Raw genomic sequence first — 14,571 nt, forward strand, 5'->3', positions numbered from 1 at the left:
GAGTTAGATTACACATTAAGCCTACATTGATGATGACTGCATAGTACTATAAAAACTCTCGGCGATATATGACCATTTCACGTGCGGGTACAGCTTATTTTCTCAGAGAGGGTTCGACTCCTCCCCCGCCACCCCCAGAAAGTTTTGCGCTTCATTTTCTGCATTCTAGGGCATTTAAGAACACCTGTCCACTGCAATTTTATATACAATATACCCCTTTTTTTCACAGTTTTTTAGCTAACCTGTTAAATTTGGGGAAAATGATAAAATAAAGTTTTCTTCAAGGTAGAATTCTTAGTTTCCTTTAGAAAATTGATATAAATATGAATCATGTATAACAGATGAAAGTTCGTCATAGATGCTGAGGCCGCATTCTTGAGTCAGTTAATTAATACATGATCCCAACAAACTGCAATATTGCATACTATAACAGCTGCAGACGCACCTCCTAGTTATAGTTGATACATTAAGCCTATATCGGAGAATAATATATAGTTTAGGAATTGAGGACGCGCCTCAGAGTCACTTGATATATTAGGCCTCCTTTTTTTTTTAAAAAAAACAACTGCATAACATAACAACTGCGGACGCACCCTAGATTCAGCTTATACATTAAGTATTTATCAAAGAGGAATATTCATGACGGATCCCAGAGTCAGTGAAGAAGACTGCATACTTTAACTGCAGCGGACGCATCTCAGAGTCTGCTTAAACATTAAGCATATATTAAAGAGAAATATACATTATAGAAATGGAGGACGGATGCCTGAATAAATATACACATAAGGCATCCATGTAAGTAGACTGCACACTATAAGAGCTATGGACATACCTTACAGTCAGTTTATAAATAAGAAGCTATTAAGAGATATATTCATCCTAGAAGAGGATGGTCCCTAAGTCAGTTTATACACAACGCATCCTTAAAGAAGACTGCATAATTAAAAGCTGCGTACGTACCTCACAGTCATTTTATACATAAGACATACTTCAAGAAGATTAAATAATATTATAGCAGCAGCGGACGCACCCAACAGTCAGTTTATATATAAGGCATCATTTACGAAGACTAAATACAATTATAGCATTAGCGGACGCACCCCACAGTCAGTTTATACACAAGACATCCTTTACGAAGACTAAATACTATTATAGCAGCTGCGGAAGCACCCCACAGTCAGTTTATAGATAAGGCATCCTTTAACAAGACTAAGTACTATTATTGCAGCTGCGGACGCACCTTACAGTCAGTTTATACATAAAGAATCATTTAAAAAGACTTAATACTATTATAGCAGCAGCGGACGCACCCCACAGTCAGTTTATACATAAGACATCCTTTAAGAAGACTAAATTCTATTGTAGCAGCTGCGGACGCACCCCACAGTCAGTTTATACATAAGGCATCCTTCAAGAAGACTTAATACTTTTATAGCAGCTGCGGACGCACCTCACAGTCAGTTTATACATAAGGCATCCTTTAAGAAGACTAAACACTATTATAGCAGCTGTGGGCGCACCTTACAGTCAGTTTGTACATAAAACGTCCTTTAAGCAGACTACATACTTTTATAGCAGCTGCGGACGCACCCCGCAGTCAGTTTATACATAAGGCGTCCTCCAAGAAGACTAAATACCATTATAGCAGCTGCGGACGCACCCAACAGTCAGTTTATACATAAGGCATCCTTTAACAGGACTAAGTACTATTATTGCAGCTGCGGACGCACCTTACAGTCATTTTATACATAAGGCATCCTGAAGAAGACTAAATACTATTATAGCAGCAGCGGACGCACCCCAGAGTCAGTTAATAGATAAGGCATCTTTTAAGAAGATTAAATACTATTATAGCAGCTGCGGACGCACCCCTAAGTCAGTTTATACATAAGGCATCCTTTAAGAAGACTGAGTACTATTACTGCAGCTGCGGACGCACTTTACGGTCAGTTTATACATAAGGCATCCTTTAAGAAGTCTAAATACTATTATAGCAGCTGCGGATGCACCTTACAGTCAGTTTATACATAAGGCATCCTTTAAGAAGACTAAATACTATTATAGCAACCGCGGACGCACCCCAATGTCAGTTTATAGATAAGGCATCCTTTAAGAAGACTAAATACAATTATAGCAGCTGCAGAGGCACCCAACAGTCAGTTTATACATAAGACATCATTTAAGAAGATTACATACTATTATAGCAGCTGCGGCAACACCCCTAAGTCAGTTTATACATAAGGCATCCTTTAACAAGACTAAGTAAGTACTATTATTGCAGCTGCGGACGCACCTTACAGTCAGTTTATACATAAGGCATCCTTTAGGAAGTCTAAATACTATTATAGCAGCTGCGGACGCACCTTACAGTCAGTTTATACATAAGGCATCCTTTAAGAAGACTAAATACTATTATACCAACTGCGGACGCACCCCACAGCCAGTCTATACATAAGACATCCTTTAAGAAGACTAAATACAATTACAGCAGCGGAGGACGCACCCCACAGTCAGTTTATACAAAAGGCACCCTTTAAGAAGACTAAAAACTATTATAGCAGCGGAGGACGCACCCCACAGTCAGTTTCATACATAAGGCATCCTTTAAGAAGACTAAATACTATTATAGCAGCGGAGGACGCACCCCACAGTCAGTTTATACATAAGGCATCCTTTAAGAAGACTAAATACTTTTATAGCAGCTGCGGACGAACCTTACAGTCAGTTTATACATAAGACATCCTTCAAAAGACTAAATCCTATTATAGCAGCTGCGGACGCACCTTACAGTCAGTTTATACATAAGGCATCCTTTAAGAAGTGTAAATACTTTTATAGCAGCTGCGGACGCACCTTACAGTCAGTTTATACATAAGACATCCTTCAAGAAGACTAAATACTATTATTGAAACTGCGGACGCACCTTGCAGTCAGTTTATACAAAAGACATCCTTTAAGAAGACTAAATACTATTATAGCAGCTGCGGACGCACCCCACAGTCAGTTTATACATAAGGCATCCTTTAAGAAGACTAAGTACTATTATAGCAGCTGTGGACGCACCCCACAGTCAGTTTATACACAAGGCATCCTTTAAGAAGACTAAATACTATTATAGCAGCAGCGGACGCACCCCACAGTCAGTTTATACATAAGGCATCCTTTAAGAAGACTAAGTACTATTATAGCAGCTGCATCCTTTAAGAAGACTGCTTACTGTAACAGCTGCGGACGCACCCCACTGTCAGTTTATACATAAGGCATCTCTTGAGGAGACTGCTTACTGTAACAGCTGCGAACGCACCCCACAATCAGTTTATACATAAGGGATCCTTTTAGAAGACTGCTTACTGTAACAGCTGCGGACGCACCCCACTGTCAGTTTATACATAAGGCATCTCTTGAGGAGACTGATTACTGTAACAGCTGCGGACGCACCCCACAATCAGTTTATACATAAGGGATCCTTTTAGAAGACTGCTTACTGTAACAGCTACGGACGCACCCCACTGTCAGTTTATACATAAGACATCTCTTGAGGGGACTGCTTACTGTAACAGCTGCGAACGCACCCCACAATCAGTTTATACATAAGGGATCCTTTTAGAGGACTGCTTACTGTAACAGCTGCGGACGCACCCCACTGTCAGTTTATACATAAGGCATCTCTTGAGGAGACTGCTTACTGTAACAGCTGCGAACGCACCCCACAATCAGTTTATACATAAGGGGCCCTTTAAGGGGACTGCTTACTGTAACAGCTGCGGACGCACCCCACAGTCAGTTTATACATTAATTAATCCTATTTTGAACAGGAATATACAGTATAAAAATCGAGGACGAATTTCAGTCAGTTGATATATTAGGTCTCCATTGAAGAGCACTGTATACATAGTCGCAATAACAGTTGTGGGCGTACCCTTGAGTAGGCTTATATAATAAGCATGTATAACAGATGAAAGTTCGTCGTAGTAGCCGAAGACACGTTATTGAGTCAGTTAATAAAATCGTGATCCCAACATATTGCAATACTGCATACTATAACAGCCGCGGACGCACCTCCTAGTCAGTTGATACATTAAGCCTCTCCTTAAAGGATGCCTTATGTATAAACTGACTGTGGGGTGCGTCCGCAGCTGTTACAGTAAGCAGTCTCCTTAAAGGATGCCTTATGTATAAACTTACTGTAGGGTGCGTCCTCAGCTGCTGTTATACTAAGCAGTCTCATTAAAGGATGCCTTATGTATAAACTGACTGTGGGTGAGTCCTCAACTGTTACAGTAAGCAGTCTCCTTAAAGGATGCCTTATGTATAAACTTACTGTAGGGTGCGTCCTCAGCTGCTGTTATACTAAGCAGTCTCATTAAAGGATGCCTTATGTATAAACTGACCGTGGGGTGCCTCCCTCCTCAGCTGTTACTTTTGTAAATGCACCTCTGGGAACACAATAAGCAGAGAAATTCTCAAGAGTTACACTTTTATTTGGCGGAATTTTCTATCGACCTATTACCAACGATAAAGACAAAGAGTTCCGAATACTAGTACACATATTAGAATATAACACAATATCGTTGTCATCTTACTCAGGTTAAGAAACACTAAATGTTAAGGTGTAAAACTATTAATTTACTACATTCTCCCCCCCCCCCTTTAAAGTAGAAACATTAAATTACAAGATTCTTTCATGTAATCAAATAAAGCATAATACTGTAAAAACAGTTTAAAAATTAATACTGTTTCTTATAATACTGTTTAAAAATTAATAGTATTCCGCAGAGTCTCTGGAGTTATAACACGTAAACCCCATAGTAGCACACCACGGTCAACACCAAGTTCAAACCGTTTGCTAAAATATGGTCGTATTTTGGGATCGTCGTTATGTTTTGGCCACCCACTTAATACAAAGTCAATGACCTTACTCAGAATTGGACTTTTTCGAGTTGCGTCAGCAATCACTCTTGCCTCCACCGGAAGTTCCTCAATGAAAGATACTAATTCATCTGTACTTTCAACCTCGCTACTGGTTACAGGTAACCGTGACAACCCATCACAATTGCCATGCGCAGACGATTTCCGATATTTTATGTCATATTGGTAACCCGATAGGAGTATAGCCCATCGCTGCAAACGTGACGCGGCTAAGGTAGGTATCCCCCTGGTAGGACCGAAAATTGTTGTCAACGCGGTATGATCGGTAAGTAGAGAAAACTTGCGCCCATAGAGATATTTGTGAAATTTTTTTACTCCAAAAACGATTCCTAGCGCCTCCTTCTCTACCTGAGAATAGTTCCTTTCGGCTGGAGCCAGTGTCCGAGAAGCATAAGCAATCGGCTTCTCTGTTCCGTCTTCCATAACATGGGAGATAACTGCCCCCACTCCGTATGCCGAAGCATCGCAAGCTGAAATCACAGGTTTCTGTTCATCATGGTGAATGAGTACCCTTGTACCTGAGAGTTCGTCCTTAGAGCGGTCAAAAGTTTCTTGGCACTCAGCCGACCACTCCCACTTTGCTCCTTTACGTAACAGTTGATGTAACGGATGAAGCATTGTTGACAAATTCGGAATAAATGAACCGTAGTAATTCAGGAGTCCCAGGTAAGATTTCAGGGTTCCAACATCGGTAGGCACTGGCGCTTTCATGACAGCCTCTACCTTGTCGTCAGTAGGATGAATACCTTCTTCATCTACAAGATGTCCCATGAACACTACATTCTTTGCCATAAACACGCATTTGTTGGCATTCAACTTGATGTTGTGTGTATGAAGGCGTCGCAACACCTCCTCGAGTCGCTGTAGATGCACGTCATCGGATGGAGCTGTAATAAGTATATCGTCTATACGGCACACCACTCCAGAAAGACCAGCCAGTACAGTGTCCATCACTGACTGAAATATCGCAGGTGCTGAACTCACTCCATAGGCTAACCGATTATACTTATATAATCCCAAGTGTGTATTGATTGTAAGTAGATCCTTGGAGTTCTCATCAAGTTCTAGCTGTGCATAGGCCTGCGTAAGATCCAGCTTAGTAAACTTTTTACCCCCAGCAAGGGTCGCGAACATATCGTCAACGTTCGGTAGCGGATACTGATCTTCGCTAATTTCACGATTTTACTGACACTTTATAGTCCCCGCATAGTCGTAAACTTTTCTTGTCCGCCTTTGGCACGACAACCAGCGGACTTGCCCAAGAACTATTATCGACACGCTCAATTACACCATCTTTTTCAAGAATTTTCAATTCCTCAGTCACCTTGTCTTTTAATGCATAGGGTACCGGTCTGGCTTTATGAAACCATGGTTTGCTATTTTCTTTCAAATGAATAGTTGCTTTGAAACCTAAAATCGGTTTGTCATTTTTCACAAATACTTCTGAGAATTTTTGTTTCATAGTTTCTACCGGATCAGAGCTATCTACTTTGTTAAGGGGACGCATATTGCTACATTCACAGTTCATACAGCAATGCGGAAGGGGTGCATATTCAAGAAATCCATGGTGGGAAAATAAAAAACATATTCCTAAACTGATATAATACTGATGGACACCTGTAATATTCAGTATTTTGTGGATAAGGATGTGGTACTATGAATGTAATAGGAAAACAGAGGTGTTTGTGAAAGTACATTCAACACAAAATATTAAGCTTTTGTATAAGGAAAAAAACAGGTTTTTTACAATAACAGTGTTCCAAATAATGTTGAAGGGATAAGATTTTCTTTCTAACACACCAGGTTTGCTTAAACATGTAAAAATTTAACGCCACGTCAGTTCATCTCGGGATGGACGCCATATTTCTCATTGATGAAAAATGTAAACAAAAAAATGTGTGGGATTAGCATTGCAAGGGCATAACATGACATTCTACACAATGAATACCTTAGAACAGATATCTAAGATGCTACACAGGTCAGGCGGGTTAAATGCATAATGTCGATCACTTGAAATTCATCTTGAAAAGGTGGTTAATTTTAGTTTGTTTACATGGTTTTTAATTTTCCCACGACTTCTCGGCGATTCACTGCAAATGTATTACTGCGCCGGACGAAAGGTAACTCTAATAAACAACGGGAGACAACTTAGGTGTCAGCACGTGTACGATTTTTAAAAAAAACGTCGATGATTATGATTTCTTATCAAATAATGAATCCTATTCAGATATTCGTCTTTAATATTAGAAAATTATTAATTTCTGTGGACATTTGTCAAAAAATATTACCTACAGTGGACTACTTTGCGCATCAAACTGGTTTCCGCTTCAGTTGTGAGGCACTTCCGTTATACTTTTGACAACAATAACAAAACACAAAATGAATCAATAAAGTCACTTATAAACCGACTGCTACTTAAATCAGTGTAAATAAAGTTGTTGTTACAACATTATACATGTTCGTTACGTTATGAGATAAAGTTTATCTTGAACTGCATAATCCATTAACTACGTTTACATGATATTGCATTTACAACTTATTTGACCCCATTTTTTACGTGAATGACAGCATTCTCGTGCAACTCGTGCAGAGTTATGAAAAGTATGGTGGAGAATTCAAGGACAAATTATAATGACATTAAAATGAGGATAACTGTATATTCGTCCAGTTTTGATCATTGACATTCCTGCTGTGTATTAGTAACTTTTGTGAACAAGATTAGAATGTTGCTTTTGCACATATACACATTGATTGGACCTCTCAACCAAATTTCATACCTTATTTTAGGGATTTTTAAGACAGTACATTTTCAAAAGTTTGTTGAATGTGTTTTGATATTTAAGTGCATTGCAGTTCATGAATACCAAGTTAAAAATTAATAATGTCAACATTTCTAGGCCTTTATTGTAAGCCACTAGACTTCTGTAATGATAAATGTTTAATGTATTAAGGGGAATATACTCTTTTAGTTTTGTAATGTGGCATTCCTTGACCACCGTATCTTTTCTTATGCACTACTTTGTAAACAAACTAAATAATGTGTTTTAGCTCACATATGCCAAATGAAAAGCAAGACAGTGAACTTATTTCACATTCTTTCTTTAAATTAGAATCTGTAGGACATTGATAAATGTTTGGACAAAGTGAAGCACTAGTATTTTCGCACCAAAAAGTCTTAATTGTTGACTTTGAATGTACACAAGAAGTCTTATGTAATTCAACAATAACTTTCTTGTTTCAGTTTTTCTCATTTTTATTTTAGTGAGCAATCCTTTGTGTACTTATAACAGTTGAAACAGTATTCATTTCATTTACCAAAACCTTGTACTTTTTTGCAGGTAAATTTTATAATACCCCACCCACTTTTTTCTAATTTCAAAGTATGCGTCCCCTTAACACTAGCAAAGATTGTTTTCCAGTCAAGTTTTATTTGTTTCAGCCAATCACGACCTAGCAATTTTTGCCTATTTCCTTTGACAACAACAGCGGTCAGTAATTTCCCTTCACTTGATACAGTAATTTCACCTAAATTGTCTATGCTCTGACCTGAATAACTTTTCAGCTTAATGTTAGTTGGACGAAGTTTATTACCACCTAGTTGTGCGCGGTAAGTATGTTCATTGATTTAGAGTTCTTGAACTACCCGTGTCTAGTTCGAATAACACATCTTCATATCAAGCATAAAATTCACCTTAAAACGGATGATTTGATTTGCTTTCTGAATTAGAATAAACAAACAAAGTAAGCTCTTCATCACTTGATTCTTCGACAAGTTAGTGTTCTTCGCAAACTGCCGGTTCCTACCTTTGTTTGCTAAGTGACCATTTTACACAATTATAGCATTTACTTTTCTTGTGCATGCAAGAGTCTGAATGGTGATTCCCACCACAACGATAACACCCATTTTTCTTCTGCGGAGTTTTTACAGGTTTAGGCATCAGACGGTGTTGGAACAGAACGCGACTTAATTTTCACTTATTAACAGCTGCCGCTGCCACACCACCAAAGGACACAGTGTCTTTCTCAGCCATTTCCATAGCGGTACTTATCTTAATGGCCTGATCAAATGATAAACTCCTCCTCGGCTAACAGTTTCTTTTGAATCGTTTCTGACCGTAGACCGCAGACAAACCTATCTCTCAATGCGTCATTTAAAAATGTTCCAAAATCACAATGTGTAGATAATCGTTTCAACTCGACTACATATTCAGATACTGTTTCCCCCTCTTTTGATTGCGTTTATTAAACTTGAACCTTTCTGAAATTGTGAGCGGCTTGGGGTTATAATGATTTTTCAATAGTTTGACCAAGTCTGCATAAGATTTATCCTTGGGGAGTGCAGGAGCAACCAAGTTCTTGAGGACCCCATACGCTGACGATCCTATCACGGACAGAAAAACAGGGACCAGTTTCTCATCGGGCACTTCGTTGGCTTCGAAGAACTGTACCAACCGTTCCTCATAGTTTAGAAAGCTTTCTTGGCCATCCTGGAATTCACTTATCTTCCCAAACAAAGGCATGATGATTACAAATGTTTATACTCGTCGCCACTTTTGTAAATGCACCTCTGGGAACACAATTGATCAGGTCGGCGTGACGTCACATCCGGAGCAATCGATATGCAAATTACCTTGGAGGTGAAAGCAGGACCTCGCAATTCGTAGCGAATTAACTAGCGGTGTGGGTTGTGATGTTTTATTTCTCAAATAAAACAAATCAAGAGTCATCTTTTTTATCATCTGCAGCCCTTACGCTATGGTACAATCTATATATTTTTCAAAAAAGTAGGGTTTTAGTGATAATTGATTTTGTGGCATTTTTAAACGGTCTGGAAAAAGTGACAGATTATGTATTGTCTGCTCTTCGGCGCTACGGATCAGATATAATTAAAACAAGTTCCAAAGCTTATTCAACATTTTCTCAGTTTGCTATATATATATTAATCTAAACTAAATATCTGAGAACAAAACATTTTTTTTATTCAACTTCTTTGCTTGAAATCGTAGCAGTTGTTTCTCTCATCTCTTTCAAGTGTCTTGATTTTTTTTTCTTTTTAAGAAAGAACAGATCAAATAAATAGTAAATTAATTTTCTGATATTTTTACGTCTTTTTAAATAGCTGATTTTCTAATGTTTTAATGCTCTGAATAATTTATATTGTTGCCATTTTCTGAAATGTACTTTGTGCGATATATTTTATTTAGTTAATGTAAAATGCTATAATGTCGAAGTACATTAAGTATGAAAGTCATTTAAATAAAGTTGAAACTTATACTTTATTCTATATGTAATCTTATTGCAGACATTTTTTTTTTTTGAAGAAATGTCATTCCAGCCAAAAAATAGTTTGGTGAATTAATTTTAAAGTTTCAAACGAACTAAATGTTCGGGCATGTGTATTGGTTAAAGTTTTTTTATGTAGTAGCTCTATTAATCCCTTTGTCAATTGACACGCAAATAACAATAATGTGCATCTTCCAAATATCATAAGACCCTGAAGGCATACATCAAACGGATAAGACAGGAAATTACCATAAGGCCCCAAAGGGGTACATCAGAGGGATAAAACAAACAGGAAATCAATCTATTAAAAAGTGATAGTCATTAGGAACTGGTCAAAACTGATTTTCATCAATATACTGATTGGTTTCCATAGTGATTTATGACTGGAATGAATGCTTTAATTTTGTGGTATGTGGAAGCAGTCAATTGTGACAGTCTAACAATTAACAAAAAAAAAATGGATATTGAAAACTACAAGATATGTCTTACATTATTCTAGACAAAGCATGCAAATTATCGTTCTCAGTTTTAAATAATTGACAAAACAGAGATCAGTATTTTTTTTAGTATTTCGTAATTGGAAGTCATCAATTTATTGATACGTCCTGGCTTTTCGTAAAAAAGAAATAGCATGCAGTTATTATATATATCATTTTATCTCCGCGTGTAACACAGTAGCTCTAGATGTATATTACATTTAAAACAATTGTAACATATAAAAAACCGCTTTGTGTTATAAATGCTATTGTGATCCTGATACCTTCGAGGGAGAAAAAAAATCCCTTCTCCAGTATTTACGCATAATGTGGTATTAAGCTTTTAAATTATGACACCTCTCATTAAATTTCATACGAATGAGAATTTAGGTAAGAGGTGTTGATTTGATTAAATTTGGAGTGACTGAATCACTTTTGACACCACAGTATAAGCTATCTGGCTTTCAGAACTATTTTAATGACAGGCTACTAAATAGAACGAGAAAAGTGAAACGAATGGAGAAACCTAATTAGATGAAATAGATTTTCTGTTTTATTTACTTTAAAAAGACCTCCGATTTTTTAAATTATAATTTTCATCCAGTCCGTCACAAATATGAGACCTTGCAGCTTACACGGATCAATGATGAATATCACGTCTGAAACCTAAAAAAGAAAGGTTTCTTTCTCGGGAGTGATTTCTGGAACATCATGCTACATTATAAATTCACTGACTTATTAATATTGCCCAAAATTTTACTTTAAGCAAAGAAAAACAACCAGCACTAGTGAAACATGAAACGCTTTTCAATTACAATTTAGCGTTTGCTGTCACCTCCGCTTGTTGCTACGCAACGCGATACGCTGAAGTGCCCGGATATCCGACCTGATCAATAAGCAGAGAAATTCTCAAGAGTTACACTTTTATTTGGCGGAATTTTCTATCGACCTATTACCAACGATAAAGACAAAGAGTTCCGAATACTAGTACACATATTAGAATATAACACAATATCGTTGTCATCTTACTCAGGTTAAGAAACACTAAATGTTAAGGTGTAAAACTATTAATTTACTACAGTTACAAAAAGCAGTCTCCTTCTTAAAGGATGTCTTATGTATTAACTGAATGCAATGTGCGTCCACAGCTGCTAAAGTATTTAGTCTTCTTAAAGGATGTCTAATATATAAATGACTGAGAGGTGCGTCTGCAGTAGTAAGCAGTCTCCTTAAGGATGTATTATGTATAAACTGACGGTGGGGTGCGTCCCCCTCTGTTACAGTAAGCAGTCTCCTTTAAGGATGCCTTATGTATAAACTGACTGTATGGTGCGCACACAGCTGTTACAGTACGCAGTCTCCTTAAAGGATGCCCTATGTATAAACTGATTGCAAGGTGCGTCCTTTGCTGTTACAGTAAGCAGTCTCCTTAAAGGATTATGTAGACACTGACTGTGGAGTGCGTCCGCAGATGTTACAGTAAGCAGTTTCCTTAAAGGATGCCTTATGTATTAACTGACTGTAGGGTGCGTCCGCAGCTGATGTAGTATTCAGTCTCCTTAAAGAATGCCTTATGTATCAACTGACTGCAAGATCCGCCCGCAGCTGTTACAGTAAGAAGTCTCCTTAAAGGATACCTTATGTATAAACTGACTGCAAGGTGCATCCGCAGCTGCTTTGATTATATTTAGTCTTCTTAAAGGATGTCTTTTGTATAAACTGACTGCAAGGTGCGTTCGCAACTGTTACAGTAAGCAGTTTCCTTAAATGATGCCTTATGTATAAACTGACAGTGGGGTGCGTCCTCAGCTGTTACAGTAAGCAGTTTCCTTCAAGGATGCCTTATGTATTAAGTGACTGTGTGGTGCGTCCGCAGCTGATGTAGTATTCAGTCTTTTTAAAGGATACCTTACGTATCAACTGACTGCAAGGTGCGTCCGCAGCTGATATAATAGTACTTAGTCTTCTTAAAGGATGTCTTATGTATAAACTGACTGCAAGGTGCGTCCGAAGCTGCTATAATAGTATTTAGTCTTCTTAAAGAATGTCTTATGTATACACTGACTGCAAGGTGCGTCCGCAGCTGTTATAATTATATTGAGTCTTCTTTAAGGATGCCTTATGTATAAACTGACTGCAAGGTGCGTCTGCAGCTGCTGTAATAGTATTTAGGCTTCTTAAAGGATGTTTTATGTATAAATTGACTGCAAAGTGAGTCCGAAGCTGCTATAATAGTATTTAGTCTTCTTAACGAATGCCTTATGTATAAACTGACTGCAACGTGCGTCCGTAGCTGCTATAATAGTATTTAGTCTTCTTAAAGAATGCCTTATGTATAAACTGACTGTGGGGTGCGTCCGCAGCTGCTATAATAGTACTTAGTCTTCTTAAAGGATGCCTTATGTATAAACTGACTGCAAGGTCGTCGCGTGAGTGGAACGATGCTCTATCTACCATTTTTTAAACGTGGCGAAAATCGCTTCCAAAGTTTAACTCTCGTCTAGTTTCTTTATTTCTGGGCGAAAATGATGATAAATATATCTACTTGTTCCTTGCGCTTAGTTCTTTCAGACTGTAAATGCTTTTAAATACATTTCGTTTTTACTTTTCTGCATTTATACATTTTTCAGTTTGGAGATAGAGCAAATTTGACAAAAATAGAAAAAAATGTTAAAGGTGTATTGCTCTATCGGGAGATAGAGCACTGTGAATTTACAAAATTGGACATAGAGCAAGATGGTATTTATTACAATTGTATATTAAAAATAGTGCGAGAGCTCTTAAACAGTTTGACAGTCACTGTACTCATTTTGAAATTAAAGGAGGATTGGATTTAGTTTTAGTATCATCAAACTGACACAATATCATAGGCCATATTGCAACTTTCAAGATTTTCTTTGAGGAGGAGGACTCTAGTTGCATTATTTTTGGCACGCGCGGATACTGGGGTATATGACTTTCTTCGTGTCAATGGGTGGCTTCCTAACATGAAAAAGCGAGGTTTCAAACAGTGGTGAGGGGCAGGTGTTCAAAGTCAGAAGATTTGGATGATTTGCCAATGGGTTTTACCATGCTGTCCGTATTGTTCAGGGTTAACTACCTTATAGACATAATTGGCTATTAAACCAGGCACATTGGTCCTACTTATTTGCAGATGGGTATTCGTAAACCATATCGTAGTATTGTGTTAAACAACAACAGGAAGATTTTGAAGTTTATTACTCAGTAACCGCAATAATTATTGTCAGCAATGAACAAAGATCTAAAATCTTTTTTAGTCGTAACTATTCTATTTGCCAAATACAACTGCTTTTCATTACGCTGAGTAAGATTTTCCGTGTTTTGTTATCAGTTGGCATTAACGTTGACATAATACTAGCATTATAACAATACCTAATGACATTGTCTTTGCAACTAAATATTCTCAGTAATAACTGTATTCTTTCACAAAACGACAGTTTTTATATTATGTTCAATTTTTGCAGTAACTGTACTTGTCAGTCATACCAGTTCTCGTTTACACAACACAATCAATGTTATATTCATGTCTCTTTTTAGCTATTAGTATAGGTGATTGTACGGCGTCCTCGTCCGCCTTCCTGCGTCATATTGTACTTAATTTTTTTTCTCCTCTGAAAATACTGGTTACATTTATACCAAAACTTGGTCAGTAGAATTTTGGGATAGATCTCTATCAAGTTTGATCAAATGGTTAATTTAGCCCCTTTATGTGCAGCTACTGTCAGCTAGAGCAAAGAAAAAATAGGAAAAACATTTAAGGAATTCTCATGAACGCTTGATAGATCTTTATCAAACATAGTCTGTAGCATCATTATAACATCCTCTCCCAAACTGATTCAGATGTGAACGATTGGCCCCTTAG

General features: G+C 37.6%; 1 protein-coding gene across 1 annotated transcript; it reads right to left on the minus strand.

The window, feature by feature from the left end:
* Positions 1-6,103: 6,103 nt before the first annotated feature.
* On the minus strand, positions 6,104-6,436 carry LOC128550052 (uncharacterized protein K02A2.6-like). The gene has a single exon (XM_053527995.1). It carries the CDS (start codon positions 6,434-6,436, stop codon positions 6,104-6,106), a length of 333 nt encoding a protein of 110 aa, XP_053383970.1.
* Between the last annotated feature and the right edge of the window lie 8,135 nt (positions 6,437-14,571).

Source organism: Mercenaria mercenaria, chromosome 2, assembly GCF_021730395.1.
Source record: "Mercenaria mercenaria strain notata chromosome 2, MADL_Memer_1, whole genome shotgun sequence".
Lineage (NCBI taxonomy): Eukaryota > Metazoa > Mollusca > Bivalvia > Venerida > Veneridae > Mercenaria > Mercenaria mercenaria.